A 22345-nucleotide genomic window follows, 5' to 3' on the forward strand; every position below is an offset into this window, starting at 1 on the left:
AATGGATCACTTAAAGCCAAGAGCAACTCCTACACTGTCACGGGCGCAGTCACAGCAGGACCAGTGAGTCGGAGGTGTTAAACGCACACATACACAATGTGCAGACAGGGCCTTGTGCAAACCATTTTAATGTGATGTTGGCAGCACACTTCAGAGAATCACCTTTAGACCTGGACATCTCTGATTCTTGTGAGGTTAATTGCAGCTAATGGACAATCCACAACCTTGGAAAGTGCTGCGAGCAGGCGCCAATCCAAAAGAGCAAGGCTCAGCTTCAAGCATCAATAAGAGATTCAGCTCTAGTGGAAGGAATGACAACATGGCCAAACCAACACTTTCATATTTTTTGCTAACCTGGGTTGGAATGTCTCAAGCACCATTTAGTCTAACCTGCTTCAGTTACCAGAAGATTTGCAGAAATGCTACGGTATGCTCCACAGATAGTGGACTGCTTAGGGACAGAACCCTGGAATTGTCATTTTCAATTATTTACATTATTTATATGGTACCTTTAGCATGGGAAAGGCACTATACACATAAAACATTACTTCGTACATACAGAAGTCAGAGAACTGCTTTTCTGAAAAGGAAGTCAAGGACATGTATTACAAGTGGACCAAGGGGTTCCAACAAGCCACAAAATGTTGGTGGGAAGGTAAAGTAAGTGGTGAATTGTAACATTACCACTTCCACCAAGGAGATGCACAGAGAGAGAACTTGTTTTTCCGGGACCAAGACTGGGGTGACAAATCAAAGCTCAATCCAAACTATATATGACCAAATGTTTATGGATACCTTGCCAACACCCCAATGCAAACTCACTGGCATGAATTTGGAGGTGGGCTACTACCCTACCGCAGCAATACATCACATTCTCAAATCTAGTGGAAAGATGAGTAGAGTGTGTCTGAGCAAATTTGTGCCCTATGAGCCAAAAGAGCATTTGGCAGGTCAGGTACTGATGCTAGACCAGAAGACCTGTCTTGCAATCGCTAATCCAAATCAGCCCAAAGGTGTCCGATAGGTTTGAGGTCTTCATGTAGAACACTCAACATAACCACAGGAGTTCAGACATGCTGAAACAGAGAAGGTCCTTCCCCAAACTGTTCCCACAAAGCTGGAAGCACACAATTGTCTAACATATCTTTGTATGCTGTTGCATTAACAGGACCATTCACTGGAACCAAGAGGCCTAGCCCAAACCCTGAAAAACTGCCCCAGACCACTATCCCTCCTCTAGCAAACTTAACAGTAATCGGTATGCATCCCAGAAGATGGCGTTCACCAAAGCCAGATTTGTCCACCTTACTATATGACAGTGAGGCCTGATTCATCACAACAGAGAACACATTTACACCACTCCAGCAGACGTTTGGCACTGTGCACATGGTGCTTAGGCTCGGCTATTGAAAGCCACTTCACAAAGCTCCTGATGTGCAGCTCTTGTGCTGATGTTATTTTCAGAGGCAGTTTGGAGCAATGCCACAGAGGCCTGAGAATTTTTATGAACTTCAGCACAAGGTGGCCATGCTCCTGAGAGATTGCATTTCACAGTAATGGCACTTAGATGACTGCGACAGAACAAATATTTCACATAATGGCTTGTGAAGAAAGTGGCATCCTATGACCGCGTCATGTGTTTGTTAAAATAAATTGCATGGCTGCATTATTGATTGTATGTACCTGTTAACAATGAAACCCCTGAATTCAATCATTTGGAGGGGTGTCAACATACTTTTGGCCATATATTGTATGTGTGCACTATGGACAGAGACCTAAAAACACCTCTCTTACACCACGCATTAGCTCACACTAAGGGTGTGTGGGACAAAGCCATAGTCCCTACAAAAAAAAACAAAAAAAAAAAACAACATCGGGACATCATAAAAATCATTAACCTGCCAAACAAAGCACAATGAAATGAAAACGCAAGTAGCTCTGGGTTGGCATTTTCGTTTTCAATTAAGATGTCTTCTTTCTCTTTCCTTTAATAGTATTTCGGAGTAGTCTATTTCTCTACAAGAAAAAAGCTCCCAAAAGAAACAAGTTAGTAAAAATGAAAAAAATTAAATCTCCCAAGCAGCAATCTAAGATTATTTTGTATTTCATGGTTAATATGGCAAAGGAGCCCAGGCAACCCTGGAATCGGAAAGAGGATTAATTAATCATTAACTGCTCAGCACAAGTGCAGAAAATGCCAGCTCTCAACATTTTGCTTGACAAGGACATCATTTGATGTTTCGATGAGAAAATTTAAATTTCCAGCACATAGAAAGTTATCTACACTAAAGGGGAACTTTACATTAAACAGATTCAACATCAAAACACTTAGGATGACATTTTTTATTCAAAGGGAGAATATTTTAGCAATTCAAAGTAACCTGATATCCTCTGAATGTCTGGGTCTGGATAGAGGAATTCTTTCATAAAGTATGTATAAATATTTTACACACACACAGTAAAAATCTTCACTGTAACTTTTAATGCTTGTTTAAAAAAAAAAAAAAAATCAAATATAAATAACCAAAATCAGAAAAAAAAATACATTCTCCACCTGCTGAACAAAAGATTAAAAACCTGCAATATTAGACAAGTGCGTCTCTAGCACACAACACATTTACACAGAGATGAGCTCCACCTCTAGCTCAGTGGTACCCAAGTTCACTCCGGGGGGGGGGTCTACCCTCTCAACCCTCTTCTCCTAATTGGACTCCTGCCTTAATTAAGCAAACTTATTCCCAGTTTGTCTGCATTTTATATCCTTCCAGAAACGACAAACTGGGTTATGTTTCACTGAATGAAGCAGGAATTTACATGTTAGGTAAGAATTTTTTTTTTCTTTAATTTTGTTTAATGTTCTGTGTTTTTAGAGAGTTGTTAACAAATAAGCACATAAGTGGGTGACACTGAAGGGTAGAGTCTTTTACACGGGTGTTTGCTTTGTTCAGCATTAAATTGCATTTTTTCAGATAGACAGACAGATAGATGCTTTATTAATCCCAAGGGGAAATTCACAAAAAAAAATAAATAAAATAATCGGCGTGTAAAAATCCATGCCCACATTGTAAAAGTAAGTGTGTCCAGGGAACAAATCCACATAAAATAAAGTGATAGAAGTGATCAATAAATAAAAATAGAAAAATAAAAGTAGAAAAGTATACATCCAGTCATACACGGAGCTGCTGAAAAGGCTGCCACTCTTGGCGGCGCCGGAACTTCTAAATAGATACCATTACGAAAATATACTCCACAGGAAAAGTGAATTAGTAAGCATTTAATGATACAGGAAAATATGTCTATGTCCCTGTAAATGTAAATCTGACACTATTCTTTCCTAAATGGAAAATAAAAGAAAAAAGGTTCACCAAATAAACAATGAGGTCAATTAGATGCAACACTGACTGACTGAGAAACAGGTTGGGCCAAAAACCTGCAGGCATGGCTGCACACCATATAAACCAAAACAGCTTAAAGGAATTAAATGGCAGCAGATCCGGGACTGGGCTAGGACAGGAGTTAAGGACCAGAGCAGCTTAGAAATTTAGATTTTTTGGTCAACTAAAGATTGATCATATATGTAAGAAATAATGTCCCTACTCATCTGCACTAGAGGCACAGTTAAAATTAAAACTCTTCAATTCTTTATTCTGTTCAGTATTTTTTTTTTTTTTTTTTTTTACTAGCATCCAAATATATATCCATCTATTCTTTTTCAGCCAATTTTAAGGACATTAGGACCTACTGCTTATATTGATGGGATTGGGCAAAATTTAGGAACCTACTTCCTGGATAGGCCACAAGTGCAGCACCAGGCACACAAACACACATCCACATTGGACCAATTTAAATTTAAACAGCCAGCAAGACTCTGGAAAATTACAGAAAAAAGTAAAAAATACATTATTAGAATATAGAAACTCCACACAAGCAATGTGACAGCCAGAGTATGAATTGATAACTTGAGTGGTATGGAGATGGTGTGCAAAGGAACAAAACTCACCCATTTACTTGTCACCTAATTGGTCTATTATAGGACATTACAAAAGAGAGAAGCCAGTTATGAAACAGGGGTTAAAGCACTGTCAACTAAAACACCTCATCAGCAAAACAAGGAAAACCCAAAAAAAAAAAAAAAAAAAAAAAAAAAACACACAACCAAAAGTCTAACTGGTTGTTTCTAGCCAGAACTGCCACCCTGATCTCTAGTTTCCACAGCCCAATGACTCATCCCACAGTGTTCAAAAAGTCATAAAAGGCTATTCATTAAAAATAGTCAACATGTCAAATGAGACCTTCACCTCCCAATAACTGAACCAATCAGAAAGCAGAATGGCAAACTGAAGTTCAACAGGCAGTAGCACTCGTCAAGTCTTTAGAAGAGACATTTATTGAGGAACTTCTGTGAAAGTCTTTTGCAAAAACAGTTCAGAACTCCTGCTAACCACTTAAACAAAAAAATAATAAAAAGGACAATAGTCCTGCACCACTTAATGGAATCCTGATGCATGTGAAAAACCTGGGCTGACGGGGCACGTAAAAATCACAACTTAGCTGCCAGCTTCAAACAGATTAGTAGTGCTCCTTTGCAACACTGTTCCAAAGGCCATGTATTCACAAGTTGATATGTCTACTGGTTTCCTTAACAGGAGAAGCTATTACCCAGCAAGAAAAATCCCTAAATAAATTAAAAGAAAAAGGTTGTCTACCTTGACATGCTATGAGCTTCTTAGTGGGAAGTTTCATTAGGATACAAGTAGAAGCTCCCGGTGGGAGATTTCCAAGACAGCTTAATTACCGAAGTGCGATGTAACACTGACCCACTCGCCTCATTTCATTACATAAAAACACTTCAGCCATGAATGCCATTTTCTTGGAATGATGACATCCATTTATTACATTTTCTTTGCTTTTTAACTTTCAGGGAAGAAAAAAAAAAAAAAAAGATCTAAAAAGCTCATCTTTATTACTTTTTGTTCAGCCTGAGCTGGGTATTATTCATTAAACTCCTAACACAATTGCTCATCAAAAAAAAAAAAAAGTGACGAGGGGTGACGTTAAAAACAGTAATTCAGAATATGTCCAAAGCACTTCAATGCAGCATAAAATTGACATTTGCCTCATTTTTGGCTTCCAACTTCAAACCTCTTGTTATGGTGGTTCTTACATAAAGATAATTAAGACAAACGTAAATTAACTCAAGGCAGTCCTTAACTTTGTTGCAATAACGAGGAGGAAACAGGGCCAACAAAATGGACAGACCGGCCACAATCGATGGACTACTTCATCCTATGTGGACACACTGGAGAATGAAAAGCAAAGGGCAGAAGACCACAAGGTGTGAAAAGGCTCATCACAGGGTACAAACTGGGGAGCTTAGCAGAACTAAACTTGTGGAAAAAATGCCATGCACAAAAGAAAAAAAATTAAAATCTATAACCTTCATATAATTTGAAAACGAACAACGAAGCAGAGTGCCTTCTTATAGGTGATATAGTGTTTCAGAGCTCCAAGGACATGCTGTGTGCACGAGTTTTGAGAAGAAGTTTATGATGCCGCAAGTCATGGTAGTTTCTAAACTGCTCTCTTGTGCCATGTGAACACAGTAAAGACGGACAGATGCTACTCGGCACCACATGCACACTTCCTTCTTTGTTGGAGTCGTCGAAGAAGGGAACGATGATGACTTAAATGGCAAACAAGTCATTGCAAATGGCGAACACAAAGCTCCCCACCTGCAGCTCTGACATAACAGGCACTAATGCACTCTGGGGAGCGGCCAGAGGCCAAAGTCATTTGTGGGCGTACTGAAGCTCTAAAGGAGACTTAGCTCAGGCCTGACTCTTTTACATAACTGATCAGACAGGCAAAAAGAGCAGGCAGGCATTCACAGGTCATGAGGCTGGCTGCCAACAAGAAGAAAATACAAAACACACACTTCTCTGTCGGTTGCTAACGCGCTTGTGCCAATTTCCTCCTTTCCAATTATTCCAGAAAAATCATCTACACCAAACATTGTGTGACTCGACTAAATTCTTCCAGATTAACAGAACTTTTCTAATTTGCCTCGCAAAAAGGAAATTTATAAACAATTTAATCAGGAAAGGATTTCAAATCTCATGCTCAGTGATTACGTGGTACAACTTTCCAACATTTTAAACATAGAGACTGGAAATGAATAAACAAAAGTTGAGTTTCCAAGACCCAGCTCAGGCTTTCTTCAGATCATTTCATTTGTTCTCCCCATAAAACCCAGAAAAAAAAAACCTTCACTCCAATTCCTGTTTGCAAGTAAGCACAGTATTAAGAAAGCTGCCGCTGATCTGAACAAGAATGATTGTGTGCACCAATCTAGAGTCCCCTCATTTACTTTCTATTAAAGCAAATTAGTGCCCAAATGGAGAAATCCGTCTTCATCAGACCTCAAGCTGTAATTCTGCCATTCACAGCCTCCTTTCCCCATCACTGCCTTCTCAAGTCCCTCAAGACTTGTCAAGTTGCTGCCTGTGAGGCGCAGAGGCTTTCAGATTAAGGCAGCAGGGTTTGTTCACAATACCTTCCAGTTGGGCCCCAAGGGTCCTCTGCCAGTCTTCTCTGAATGAAATAATGCCGGGTCTTCATCCTCTTTGTAATCCTGCAAAGTAAACAAAGTTGACCGAGTGAGAACAGCTTTAAATTAATGGAAGCAAGTTGAGCACAATGTATAATGCAGCTGCACAAATGTGAACCTCTTTACCTCATGCATGGTCAATGCCCGGACCTCACAGCTCTGACCATCTGAGACTCAGTCCCATTTCCAGCCTGCCTTATGCAAACATGGTGACGGGCACCAATTGTACTTACAAAATTAGGCACCTCATTCAAATGTAATTATGCTTTAATTTACTGAACAATTAACAAGATTTTTTTTTTTTATATTAATCACTCAAGACTAAGTGATTTCTATTCAGAAGTGAAACAAACAACTGTTTGAAGCTGCTGAACACTGAAAAATCATAATTGGAACAAACAAAGTAGCTTCAGAATTGGAAAGACCGTTAGTTGGAATGCTTGCAGACCCCCAAGCTAAGAAGGGTTGACCACCGAACAGTTTATGACATTGGCTTTCAAAACATGTAATTACCTTCCCTTTATGTTAAAGCACACAGCCAAATGTGCCGCTGTGCAGGTACCAATAAGAGACAAGGTGTGCTGTAGAAATGTTACTCCCCCCCCCCCCTTATTTTTGGTAAAATTAAGTTCAGCCCCGGAGCTAAAATTTTATTTATGTGGAGGACACTGGAAAAGAAAAGGAAAAAAAAAAATAAAAAAAGCAGGTCCGGTGCCAGCTTGCACACAATTGCTGGAGGCTGCACTCTAACAAGCGTTTCTCAGCTCACTTGCTGCAAAATGAGCAGAGAACTCCACCATGCGAACACCCCCTATAGACTGAGCGCCGACACTCTACCTTGGGAAGAATGCAATGTACAGACTGAAGGGCTGCTGTGTAGATCACCATCACAATGCCAAATGGCTGCCTGGTGCTCAGCCAGTCACACGAATTAAACTTCATACATAAAACAAAAAAGAAAAGACGTGACGGACAAAGTGCCAAAGTATGTCAAACGAATGCTAACAATCATGTATGCCCATCGGTGCCTACATTCTTAAAACTCCACCCTGGATCAAATTCATACCCTACACTCAGCATGCCACAGTGAGCATGGCCATTCACTTGACCAAGCAATAATTTTTGTTCTAGTCGTTCAATTTGGGTGATCAAATGTCCACTTACAGGCCCCACTGACAGGACTGGAACCAAGCTGGTCTTCTACTATAACTTAGCCCAGGGATGTGCAAAGTCATTCCTGGAGGGCCGCAGTGGCTGCAGGCTTTTGTTCCAACCCAATTGCTTAATAAGAAGCACTAATTGCTCTAGAAACACTTCTGCTTCATTTTAGTTATCTCCCTCGTTAAGATTTTGAACCCTTATTGCTTATTTAAGTCTTAAACAGCTGCATTCTTGGTTTTTAATTGCTCCTTATTAGCAATAAGATGCAAATGACAAAAGAAACCAGCAGTTATCCATTTTGCTTGTTACCCTTTACGCCTGTGTGTATTTATCATGCACTATTTGGTTTAATTAAATACTTGGAAGGAAAGAGAAGACAAAAAAGTCAAGGATTGAGAATTACCCATCCGTTTTACACTTCAAAATATTTGGATATCTTTAGAATGGAAAAAAAAATCTAGGATTTGAGAATGACTTGACATAGCAGAGTTAAAGCACTAAAAAGCCATGAAATGTAATTATTGGCAAGGATTGTTTTCTAATTAAACAACTGGGTTGGAATAAAAACCCGCGGCCACTGCGGCCCTCCAGGAATGGCTTTGCACACCCCTGACTTAGCCACTTCAGGACCCTACATGGCACATCCTCAGAAGTGTCCTCCTTCACACCATTGTTGTAAAGGAGGTTTATCTGAGTTTTGGTGGATGTGCTGTTACTTTGAATGAGAGGGGTCACAGGAGAATGGCCAAAGTGTTTTCGCCTACAGAAATTCGACTTTTCCATGTCTGTATGCGACTTTGTATTTTCTATATACAGACATGCACCATGTGTGTATTTTACAGGTTCACCATTGTCAAGTGAATGGGCTAATCAATCTGTAGTACACTGTCACACTCCAGCACCATGATGAGTGTGTCTAAATACCTTATCTTAAAAATCTAACCACTTCTTATACTGATATGTATTTTTTAAGTGTAGCCACATAATGAGCTCTTTGGTGGAGCAGGATATTTACGTTACAATGTTGGTGGACCTATAATTGCATGGCAACTGTGTGTGAATTATTTTTATAAATACTACATACACACAGTGTATACAAACATACATTAAAGTACACAGATAAATCGGTAAATAAAATCTACTCAATCTGGCCAAGACTCTCACCAGAACTGCTGCTACCCACTCTCCAGTACACCCTAAATGCTCAAGGCCATCAGAAGCGTGAATTATATATACTACAGGGCGTTGTCTCTTCAAGTCTACCGCACAGCAGCGCTCAACAGGGACAGACCAGAGCACACGAGTGACGTCCAACTCCTAGAGCCGTTCTCCAATGCCGTCACTTAAATGCCAATTTAAATCCACAACACTTATGACAATGATTTCTTTTCATGAGATATGCGCTGTACAAAAATTAGTTTTGAGAGCAAATGACAAATCTAATGACCCTCTAGCAGCCAAACCTGAAATTTCTGAATTCTGCAGGGCAATTCTAAAAACAAAACATGCATGAAGCCCATGTAAGATTCTTGAAATTGGTATTTTTATGTGTAGCTGCTATTAACACAGGCACATCTGTCCAGGGCCAACTACAGTATTGTACCCATGGGTTTGACACCTATGGACCTAGAGATTAGGCAAGTAGGTCCACTAAACGGATGTATTCTCAGCATTTAAGACAGCTTACATTCTGCATATTCAACAATCTTTTTTTGCTCCACCTGACAATGTCGAACACAATGCAAATTTGCATTAGCCATGACACACAGTATTCAGCTGCAACTATGACTTGATTATCTAAATGCATGACTAAGAACTTGAGTACCCATCACATTTTCATAGATGGTCTTCAAAATTGAAGACGTGAGATTTATGGAAAGCACCTCAACACGCCAGACACTATGGTGCAGTCTTACTTTTTGGCATAAGAGATCAGACTTGAACAGGATCTATTCACACAGTACAGATAACCCAGTAAGGCCATGTTTCAACTGGATTACAATCCCTCTCAGGACATTCGATTGAGCAAGCCCCATTTTTTAACTGCACACCCCAAAGAGAGGCCGACCTCCAAATTCCCCCCTTATTTATTTTAAACCAAAGGAAAGGAATGTGGGTTGGGGGTGATTTACTGCAAAAGAGCAGCAGCAAAGGATAAGATGAGCTTAGTTAATCCAGTATTCTGTCTGTGTCAAGGGCCTGAGGGGGGTTTTGGTCTAGAGGGTCCACGGCTCTCCGTTCATCATATTTGCCACAAGCTGTAGACTTCTCATCTCATTATCTCTGCTGGAGCAGCGTGGGATCAGACAGCCGCAGTGCCGGTGAGCACAGGGTCTGCGCTCTGCTTCGAGGGCACGCCACTCTTGGTGCTAAGTGGTAGCCCTTGGTAAAGAACAGCTGAGTGCATTCTCCTTGTTAAATAAGAACTCTGATTAAGAGTATATTTTTTATATTTTATATATAGATACACATATACACCTTTCGTATCTCAGGATTCAGAACGCCGGTATCATGACCCTAAGTCCCATCTGGTGAAGGTCCAGAGTGAGGAAAGTAGTCCAGCTGACGTTTTACAGATACGCACCTCAACAATGAATACAGACAGTACCCAAGGGAGATTTGGAGTGGATGCATGTAAAAGTGAGACAACAGGCATGCATGCAGAAAAATAAATGGCACCCAAACCTTTCAAAATAACCAAAATCTTAGGACTGTGTGAGAACAAGTGCACTCCCAGAGCCCCACAATTTACTGACAACACCACTAGGCCACACGCAGGACTGGAACTCAACACGCTGAGCACAAAGATAGGGGGTATTTAAAAGGATGTAGACAAAACCAGACTTCTGCAGGGGTGGGGGGGCGTATGGTGCACCCAACAGGAGCCATGCAAGATGCAAATGACATCGCTGCTGCTGCTGGCAGCCTTCTTTTCAAGAGTGACAGGAGCATTCGAGTCTGGAGAAGGCAGAATCTTCTCCTCACTTTCAGTACTTATTAGTGTTTATTTCCAGCACGTTGTTCACATCATCTGAGCGCTAATCTGAGATCAGCGGCAAGGAAGGCAAAACACGATGAGTCTTCATCTGGTGGCACTCGCTACACAGCCTGACACACGACCAACACTGGCCAATCCCAAACTGAAATAATGGACAATGAAATTACCGCCTGAGCTATATTTCAAACATCCTCCACATTCAAAGGATACACTTAACAAGAGCAGCACATCACTGGGGCATCCCTGCAGAGCCCTTCACCATTTCCCCCTCCACCTGGACTCCACAGGTCACGGTGAAAGAAAACATGTCTGGAATGCATAAGAAGAAGAAAGAGCAGCACTCACTCAAGCAAACCGACTGTACAGAGAGGCAGCTCATCTTTCCTTTCCAGATGTAAGATTTAGTCTTTAACAGATTGAACTGCACAAGTCCCTAAAGACAGCCAATCCCCCAGGACAGGGAGATGTTCAAAACACATCAACTAGCTCTATGAATCTTCACCCTCCCAGAGAGGTCTCAGAAAAATGGTGTATTAATTACCAATCGGTGGATATTCCGCTTTAGAGCGAGCTACACGAAAGGTGTCATTACTGTGCTGCCATAATCCCTTAACATGTCTGCACCCTTAAATCCCAAATGCCTGTTAGCTTTATTTCCCAGGATGAAGACTGCAATCAGTTCTTTGCCCTCAATTGCATTATCTGCATTATACTTATTCACTTTAAATTAGAAATAAAATAATGGCAGCAAAACAGCCCTGGATGGACTACTGTCTCCCTACAGTCTGTCCTGCACTGAAGAAGAATAAAATCGGATGCAGCGTATTCACCCTGTTCTGAGAACAGTGATGCGATTCTCATTCGGGGTTCACTTGGAGCCACGGGGTGGGCAAGCTGGCATGGGGATATGAAAAACATTTCAAGCTGTGTGAACACTCCCAGCTTTTGGGAAATTTTAAGGCTCTTCTCTAATCTGATGCTAACAGGGCGACATGCTTTTAATTTGTGACAATGAGAAGGGAAAAAGCACAGCCTAGGCCTGCCAAAACCACCGCCAAACCGCACTTCTCTCTGTAGCACTACACGATGAATGCAAAGCGTCTATTATCTGAAGCCTCAAATTATATCACAGTACAGAGCACAGAGACAACTCTTGCCTCTTTCTAGGGAAAGCCAAGGAATTCCAAAAAACACAAATCCTTGGTAAACACTGTGCTCTTTGCTAAAACCAGTACAAGCAGAGAGAATCAGCCAATTCACTTCCTCGCTCAAAATAGCATTCTGCGGCTGCTCTAACAACAGATGCACAGTCATTCTGCTTACCCCAAAATGTGCAAAGCAACTTTCAAAACGTAACGTTAATGACTAATGAAATTAAACACCCGTACCCGGGGAGATCAACAGGCCTCTAAACAGCAAAGGACAACATGGGCAAGTCATTCAGCGTCCCGGCTTGTCAGTTATCGGCGAGTCACATTACGCAAGCTGCATATAATACGGCACGAGGTAACTGCCTCACCGGATCATAAGATGGTGACAAAATCCCAAGACTGAATAAAGGAAAGACGACACAACAATCACTGAGTAGACCAAGTCACATCAGATGTGAATTTTAAGTTTGCATGCAAATTACGGTGCCATTCTGCAAAACTACAGCAGGTCTTCAATCAACTGTGGCACGGCGATGACTTGTCAGGTCTGCACTGGAAGAACTGCACGACTGGGTAGTAAACAAACACCTTTGCACATGCCAAGCTCTGGCATACACACACTCACACACCTTTGGCATGGTAAGTGTCTGCATAGCACCTAAACCTGGGTGTGGGGGGATATCCAGCTGATCTGACCGAGATATGAAGGGAATGGTGACCTCGCGTGCCCTGTAAGGCTCACCCTGCAGTCCTAGGCCTCTAGGCCTAGCACTTGGCTGTGTTGCTTTAACAATTTTAGATGCATTGTCTTTTTTCCACTTGTATCACTGGCAGGTGGATTGACTTGCTCACAGTTACAAAGTGACAGAAGTAGGATTTGAGCCCAAAACCTCACTGTCTGAAGTTAAAGCCTTAATTAGCCACTACACCACACCGTCTGCCAATATTAGCCTTTGGTTTAAAAACTAGAAATACTGTACAGAAAAACCCTCAGATAGATAGGCAACCTAACTGGTTAGTAGGTTAATTTAATGTAGTCAATTAACCGACGGCACTAGAATGGAGGCCCACTGTCTTATGAAGTTTACCGATTGATACAGTCCAATTATAATGCAACATAAAAACATTTTCTTACACGATCAACTCTTTAATTACAATCTCCTTTATTTCAGTTATGATTATCCAGAAACCACAAGTGTACTATAGAATTATTAAAAAGGAAAAAAGCATATATTTATTAAAGACTTCAGTACAGACAACACATTTCAGTTCTTAAGTTCACTTAAGCTGTGGCCCACAAAAGAACAAATTCCTGTTTTGTGCAGATTTGTACCACACTTTTCCCCCAAAAGTCTCCCAATTGGAAGCCTTGGCTTTGCTATTTTTTTATTTACTTATTTATTTTTATTTATTTATTTTAAACATCTTGTATGCCACCAGCTCTTTTCTGATCCATATCAGTTCTTTGGCCAAGACTGTGTTAGTGAGCCAGGTTTCAGCTGTCTTTTAGAAACATCACACAGGTCTTAAACTGTAGTCATATACAGGAGTATCTGCAGCCTACTCTTAATCTGTGCCACTGCCCACACGGTTCAAAGCATACGCAAAGGGTCTACAAAGCAATACATCGCACCTCAAGTGCTGGAATCCCAAACAGCTTAAAACCAACAAGATCCCTGCTTAAGCAGCAACCAGTGCCACAGGAGTGTGGTTCAGCTCATAGAAGCTTCCTGCCTTCCATCACAAGTTCAATGTCTGCAGCACCAGCAACAACCCTGCTGTCAGAGCCTCATCCGCATTTCTGCTTCAGTCCAAGGACCTCAATTCTTAACACGCTGGCATCTTCCCTCAATTCACACAAGTTAATTTTTATAAAGCACATCACACTATCCTCTCAAAAAATAACAAGAAGCAAATCAGAAAAAAAACATTTACTTTGACTCAAGGGTACTAGTTGTTAAATAAATCATGACCTGCCTGAAGCAAAACTGCATTTTCATGGGTTAATAGGGGAAAAGATTTGCAGATATCCTGTGTTTGAGAAGAGAAATAAAATTGACAATGTGGCCATTTATAGTTGTCTGCATTTAGCCTCGCCAACTCAGAGTGATGGATATTTCCTATAGCACCAGGATTGAAAAGTGGGCTAAAAATGAGCTGAAAGTTTAGGTCCTACATGTGTAAGAAATGTGCACCCTCTAATTGTGCTAAAAAGCTCATTGTCGGAGAAAGCCCAGCTATGACCAGAAGCAATGCCTTCGGCAAAACGTGTAATCAGCACAGGCCAGGAAGCAGAGGTTCGCATCAGCCCCATGCACCATGTGGAGTGGAATGGAATGAAACGGAATGAGGCGTGCGTGCGTGCGCGCACACACACACACACACACACACACACACCCCACTTCCAGATTGTTCCCAGTTATTAAAGCAACATCCACTCTGAAAGTCAAGATGCTTGTTAACATTTGTGATGTATTAAATCTGAGCATGGACAGGCAGGAAGAGCAGTACTTACTGTGCCCCTTGAACATTCTAGAAATCTTACAATACAGGCAGAAAGATGTCAGGCAGACTCATAGCATCTGTACATTCTGGCAGATGTGAAATCTATTTCAAAGCCATTCCCGTCACATGCAACCAGCACTGACAACGGGTGATAGAAGGCTGTGCAGCCTCCAAGGGTATCCTCATCTAATGCCAGGGTGGGCAAAACGCCTTCAGTTTCTTGTTGCATTATTAGTTGTGGAATTTATATTACTAAACCACAGTTGTATATATGCACGGACGCAGGATGACTGACGCAGGACGACAGATGCATTGAAGCACACGCGCACTGCGACTCAGTGCCCCAGAGTCAAACCCAGCGGCTTCCCAGACTCCGTAGGTAGTGCCCAAACAACACAACACAACCTGTAAACTAAACTTCAGGTCACAATACAACCGCAGCCCGAACGCGCACACCACTGCATAGAAAACCTTCGTTTAGTAATGTTTACGAAGGTTGTATATACACACGGACGCCAGATGCAGCCCGTGCCAAAAGCGCACTCACACAGCGCCCAACAGTCAACCCCAGTGGCTTCCCAAAGTCAGTAAGTGGCGCCCAAACAACACAACCTGTAAACTAAACTTGACGTAAAGCGTGTACGCCAACAAGCTGCCATGGTGACATATGTAAACATTGACATAGAATAACTAGACGCCTCATGACTAGCAGAATCGTACGTCAACGTCGCCGCCATATTGTGAGTGGCACTGCTGTGGAGTGAAGTAATGAATAATGTGCTGCTTGGGATTGTACAAACCGCTGTACGCTCCAAACCAGATCCCGGGGGATTACATTTCATAGGTAAGGATGAACAATTGTTTTGGTTATATTTGGCCGTTAGAAAATCCCATTTTATAATCTTTACTTTAGCTAAGCCAGGCTGAGCTAGCAAAGCTATGCATTTATCTGCTCAAGTGAGCCTCCAAACAACGTTTTGGCTAAACGTATTTAGTCACTATGTAGATTGTTGTTAGCTTTTAACATTTCTCAAACTTGATGATGTGTTTTTTCTCAAGGAGCACATTGAGGAAACAGTTTGAAACTGACGACCATCATTTTATGCTCATGTCTTTAGTTGTGTCTGTCTTCCACAAACTAAGGCTGCACCATATTGCCAGACTGAATACTCTCAAATTACAAGATCTGAGTGAGCGAGAGGAGTGTGAAGGCAGTCCCAAAAATGTTACTTATATGGGAAGAATGGTTAAATAATAATTATAATTATTATTATTTAATAATTGCCATTATTAGTGTATAAATGGATATTAATAATTACATTTAAACGATACTGTTTTAAACGTTATTTTTTCATCAGAAAACCCGGTTTCCACGTCTAACTGTATTAGTTTAAATGGCACTTTTGCCACTCACAATAAGGCTGACGTATCGTGTCTACTGGGAAACACAGTGAATGCGGCGTCTATCTATATATGCGTATGTATTTAAACTTGAGGTAGTGGTGACTACCGACAGTGCCAGCAGTCAGCTACTCCACAGTGCCTGCGGTCAGGGGGTTCAATTATGATTCCTAACAGCAAACGACTTCTAGCTAACAACATACCCATAGAAAAACAAAAACAAGACTGCATGGATAAAAACAATGAATGAAGGCGCCTATAACGCGCTTCTGAAACACCAAAACCAAACGAGTCATGGCTCCAAAAAGAAACAGCTTTACTACAAATATATTTATTTCATTAAATGAAAGCCTTCCCAGGACGCTCCCACCCTCCATGATCTTACTTTCTGTTCCCCCCAATCTTTGAAGAGATGTAATTGCCATTCTTGCATTTCCGATTCTTTAGAGAATCGGGGGGTTATTGGTTGCCAAGAAACCTGAGCGCACAACAAGCAGCCCAGTTTTTAATGGGTTGACCATTAAGACATTGAAATGAAGGATGGCAACTTCTACTCTGCTCCATTCAGTTCATAAATACAGAAGACCTAAAGACATCCTATTTAGTGGCAAAGAGTTGACAACTGAGAGAATCAGCTGTTTATCGGTCCCAAACCAGTGCTCTTCTCTGTGCACCTTGTACCGGCAGTTCATGTAATACAATGGTTTAACATTTCAATATGGAAACTCAAAGACATGGCACCATTTCTAAAGCCAAAGGTCAGGCCTATCAGCCAGGTTCAACACTTGACAAACTTCAGTTCCTCTTTCGAAATCCAGGAAATTTTAATATGTGCTTGAAATCCGTTTTGCTATAGCATGCCATAAAAACAAGAAATATAAGAGGCAAAGACTGACCTTCAGAAACATGAAAGTTTAAAGGCACTGGAGTAGGGAAACCAGTCAGGAGTTTCCTTTGGCACACTGGCTTTCTCGGTGATCTGAGGCTAAATACGCAAGAGGTGGTTTACCTCCCGCAGGCAAATCACTTCCAGTGTTAAACACTGGCATATCAGCCACCCGCCTGTGAGAGTGACACTTAAGAGGAGTGCAAGGCTTTTGGCTGGGCACCCGACTCATAAAGCACTTGAGAGTTAATGTATAAAGTAGCTTGCATGCCATGCTCAACCTGATTTCAATAATCTCTGTTTGGAAATAATTTGAAAGCAAATGAGCCCAGCACAAACAGAGGCCTCTGATGTTAATTATGTGAACATCGACTCAAGCACAATAAATACTGCCCGTCCCAAGGGGAGATCTCCGTGTACAAAAATCATGCTAAACTATTACATCTGACCACTGGAACTCATTTAACACACACACAAAAAAAAAACCCACTTCAATTTGGAAATTTATAAAAAAAAAAAAATGGATATGAACTAAACATTCTGTATATATTACTTATTCCCTTTACAGAGGAAGTAAGGATCTCCACATACGAACTTCATTACAAATCCTTTTAACAGAGAGACAACCACAAGAACAGATCGTTTTAAGTCTATAAACTCTTTCAAGTTGTAAGGAGGCACCTGAAACGAGTGCACACTCAACACTCACCGTCACGAGTCCAATGGGGCACATGACACCACTGCAGCTCATTTATCTGCAATAGTCGCACCATTTCATCTACCTACAGTTGCTTAGTTTGTTGGTCAGTTTAACCAAATAATAAATCACATGCTCAAGTACAACCACTTCCATCAAGGAGTACCATCACTCTAAGCGAGGCAAAGGGTCGTGCAACAACGGTCATCTTTGCTGGCAATAATTTGTTTATTTTTTACATCAACTACTCTACAGATTTCACACAAGTAAAAAAAAAAAAAAAAAAAAGTCTGAATCTTTTTTTTTTTAAAGAACACTAGGGGGCTTTGCCCCCTGCTCGCTTCACTTGCCAACCCACGTGTTTGGTTTTCCGGACACACTTAAGATTTTGCTATTTCATTAGTTTCACTTTTATTTCAGAACTTCTGTAAAAACAATATTTGGAATCTTTTGAGTCCAAATATGCTGAATCTTTTAAATGAGGTCAGTGAGACATGTGTTTAATGACTTTGTCAGGTCAGAGATAATGAAAACTAGAATTCAAAAGACCTCAAAACAACGTAGGCGTGAAACACATGCAGAGTAAGATACAGAATATGAAAGCAGAAAAAAAAACGACATTGTCACAAAAAAAAAAAAAAAAAAAAAAAAAAAAAAAAAAAAAAAAAAAAAAATCGCATTATCGCAAAAGAAGAAATTACTCTGAGAAATAACTAAAAGGCGAATAGAGATCAAATATATGGACATAGGTGATATGTCAGAAGTATGTAAATACTGTAAGGCTTTGAAGTTTAAGTCAGAATTTCAAAAACGGGGTTTACCTCACATGCATTTACTGGTTACTTTTCAAAACAAAATGAACTGCTGATAATGAAGATCGCTTTGTCTGTGCTGAAATTCCAAACAGAGAAACCTATCCTGAATTATCTCTAACCTGCTCTGCATGTGTTTGGCCCCTTTGTTTTGTAACCTCTTTATGACGTTTTACTTTGTTTTCTACTCTGTCTTATTTCTGACCTCACTTTGTCCTGCTTTTTTTTCCAATGACACCTGGTCCATGGTGATTATTTTCCCTTTTTTGAGTATTAATTTCTGTTTGTTTGAGCTACTGCGATCTTTACTTTTTTTTTTTATACTATCTAATTTTCCTACTTTCATATTCTTTAACTTTCTCCTCATTTCAATCGCGCATACGTTTTTTTTTTTTTGGGGAGCCTTTTGAATTGCACTGCTTTCATAATCTGCTCTGCATGTGTATAGCGCCAATGTTTGTGAACGTCTTTATGAAGTTCTACTTTGTCTTTTACTCTGTCTTTTAATTCTGTGCCCGGCTGGACGTGCTTTGTTTCAATTCCACTTGTTATGGGCTGATAATTACTTGCCTTATTTTCTGAATTTGCACCTAGATTATTTTTTCTTTTTTCTTTCCAGCACTTGAGTCTCTTTTCTCCGCGCTGCTTTCTTCTTCGCTTATTCGTCGTTTCATTTATAACGTATTGTCCATATACGCTTTATATGCGCCAAGACCCCGGATCTGTATGCGCTCAAATCCATCACAAGACAATGTTTTGCTGCCCCGTTGTCTTATTTGAAAGATTGTAAGTAGTGCGTGTCTTGCAAGAATCTCATGTTCTACGTCATCGCAAGACGGTCCTGGGTCAATCTCTTGGCACAATGTCTCATGTTTACGGTCCCCGCGAAACACACCGTGGCAAGTCTCTTTGGTCTCGCAGGTCTTTTAAATGTCTTCTGAGAAGATCTCGTATCGTAGCCTTGCTTTTGCTTTCAAGGCAAGGATTTTTTTTTATAATAGATATAAAAATGGGCGACTCAGAGTAAGCACATATGTCTTCAGAATCATTCTGGGTTTGTTCTTACATTGTAGCCCACATTGCTGAGACAGGCTCTGACAGACGTCTCCCACAAGCATGAATAAGACTACTGAAGAAATACTCTGCCCAAAAAAATTTTTTTCCCTTGAATTGGTTACTTACCCTGCACTATTCATGGTTATGGCTGACAAAAGTTTTTAATTGCATGTTTTCATCATGAAGATCAGATCACAAATGCTTTATACAACAGACTTCAAAAGAGCCAGTCTAAAAAACAGCAAACAATATAAAAACATCCACCAGAAAAACAAACCCTCAGATTACTTGTGTTGCACAGCCTGCATGTCAGCTATCCAGTTGCAGGCTGAGAATGCACAATATTGTATATGGTTACAAGAGTGTTAAATAAACCACCTCCAGAAATTGCTCATATGCATGATGGAGAAGTGTGCACAATTGACATCAGGCTTTTGAATTGAATCCCCACCTCTCCCCTCATTCGCTGGTCATCAAGCCAACACTACAATATTACAGTACAGGGAATTCTGTACATGGGCAAAGATGAACAGACCTTCTGCTTGTTGAAGAGCCTCAGAATAGCACAAACACTTGGGGTACTCCTTATCTGATAAGATCTTTAATCTTCAAAAGGTACTCCTCTCTAAGACCACACTATGTAAATTTAATATCATGTGAGGAGACATGGAAGCTAATAAATGAGCTGTTACTGTGTAGGACTGGCCAATGAGGCAGCGACAAGCCTTCAATTCAAGGGCTCCATCTCACTTGAACACATGTTCTGAGTATGACAACATTTTACAGAAATGGTTTAACAATTTTAGCCAACATTCACATTTGTGGGACATTGTGAACGTAATACCGGATACCTGTTTTAACTTAGTTTGTGCCTGTTCATGCTGGGTTTCACCATTGATGCCCAGGTTATCAGGAAAAAATGATTAAAGATTTCTACCAGCCATTACTACAAACATAGCACGAGTATTAAAGAAAAAAAAAATTGGGGTAAAGTATTACTTAAAGCTGGCATGAATGCGGACAGATTGATTTTGAGCTATTAATGCCAGTGGAATTCTAATTGAGGCATTTTCCATTAGGGAAAAAAAAAAAAAAAGCACACGAGCTAAGAGGAAATTAAGATAATAAAGGAATGTCAGTAGGTAGTGTTAGTTTTCAAAGATATTTTTTTTTTTAAAATGTTCTTTTCACTCACCATCTTAGAAAGCACTATTATTAAAAAGGAAACATGACTTACTCATCATCGACTCACACACCACTACTTAACGGTTCGACAAAACGTAATTGTTACCTGATAACTTTTAAAATGAAAGAAATTACTAATATAACAAAATATGGAATTACTCTGACAAGGAAAAGCCTTTCATTTCTAAAACAGCTCATCATGATCAAAATATCAAGTCAAAACTTGATGGTACATCCTCCTTGTTCCATTTGCAGTGTGTGGTTTGAGAGAAGCTACGTATATTGAGCATATCTTGACATCATTTCTACTTAACAAGCTTCTCTCTGTGGTCCAACATTCTCATGGATAAATGCAGTTTAAATTTTAACACTTGGGATCCACCATGCCCGATCCATTCATAACGTTAAACCCCAAGACACATCTTTGTTAAAGCTGAAAACAAAGAACCTTGAATTTTTCCTCATTGCTCATACCAAGCATGTCCTAGAAACAAATTTTTCCAGGGACTCCATGTGATGACATGTCCTGTACTACAAAATGGAGACCTAAACTGCATATGAGGTCCTGTGTGTTCTCCCAAATATTTCACACGGGTCAAGACAAACTGCTTGTATACAGCACACCATCTCATTAGATGTGGCAATCACACCGTACCTGGTCTGCTTGATGACATGGGAAATGTGTCTCCATTTTCTATTGTGTGAATGAAGTTACAATTAAACAAAACAATACTGCCATCTGGATACTTTCGCGTAATCCAGGAACAAATGACAATCATTCGGTCTACTTTGCTGATCAATCACTCAATTCTAATCAAGTGAATTTGTGCAGTTGAAAGAGTGGATGAAACAGCTTTCCAAATGCAATATATGATGCAGGTGATTACCCAAGACACTGATGGACAGCCTCATATAATTTACTGTATAAGTACGTCTAGTGCGCCATAGGCAGAAAGGTTGCCAGGGGAAAAAAAAAAGTGAAGGTTTCTTGTATTGTTGGGCCTTTATCAGACACCCATTTTGATTACCTGCTTACCTAATTTAGTGTTATGCCGACTGTGGGATGCAAAATACAAGACTACACAGTGTAGTGGGCATACCAAAAATTGAAAAAAATAAAGAAAAAACCGGTGTGAGCACAAAATATTAGTTTAGAGAGACGTATATACATGCATCAGTCAGGGCTCGGAAGCAAAAAAAAATACATATAGATTTTGTGTGTGTGTAATGTAATTATATAATAATTTCTAAAGCATGTTTCATACAAATGATGTAGCTCAAAGTGCTTTACAAGATGAAAAGAAAAAAATATATAAAAATAAGATTGGGAAAATACTAATTAAAGAATAAAAGGAAGGTCAGATGGCCAGGGAGGACAGAAAAAACAAACACTCCAGAAGACTGCAGAAAAACTAAATCTGCAGGGGTTCCAAGGCCACAGGACCCCCAAGCCCCACTGGGCATTCTACCTAATATAAATGATCTAAATCAGTCCTCATGGGGCCTGTGGCCACTGCCAGGGGGGACTGGACTTTTGCAGGGCCCTATTTGGCAGCACTTCCGCCACATCCGGAAGTGCTCCTGAACTCCTGCTGGGTGCCCTATAAAAGGAGAAAGTTACCATCACTCAAAGGCCTGAGCCGGGAGGACGAGGACAAAACCTGAGAAGAAGAGGAGGTAGAAGGACTGGTGGCAAAAAGGGACTGTGTGGTGGACTATAAATAAACTGTGCTGTGTGGACTAAAACCTGTGCCCTGGTTAGAGCAGCTGTACACGCCTGGGCTTCACAGTGTCATGGTGGAAAGGCAGTGATACAAAACAAAGGATTACACCTACCGCTAAAAATGGCTTTAAGAGAATGTCCTTGATAAATCAAATGGCACAAA

The 22345-nt window shown here is 40.5% G+C and overlaps 1 protein-coding gene across 1 annotated transcript in view; it reads right to left on the bottom strand.

The window, feature by feature from the left end:
* The window catches only part of pitpnb (phosphatidylinositol transfer protein, beta), a 95213-nt gene that overhangs the window by 38575 nt on the left and 34293 nt on the right, over positions 1–22345 (bottom strand). The window contains exon 8 of the mRNA XM_028825177.2: positions 6554–6631. Within this exon, the coding sequence (XP_028681010.1) occupies positions 6554–6631 (78 nt within the window). The remainder of the gene's footprint in view (positions 1–6553; positions 6632–22345) is intronic.

The sequence above is a fragment of the Erpetoichthys calabaricus genome, chromosome 18 (genome assembly GCF_900747795.2).
Source record: "Erpetoichthys calabaricus chromosome 18, fErpCal1.3, whole genome shotgun sequence".
Taxonomy (NCBI): domain Eukaryota; kingdom Metazoa; phylum Chordata; class Cladistia; order Polypteriformes; family Polypteridae; genus Erpetoichthys; species Erpetoichthys calabaricus.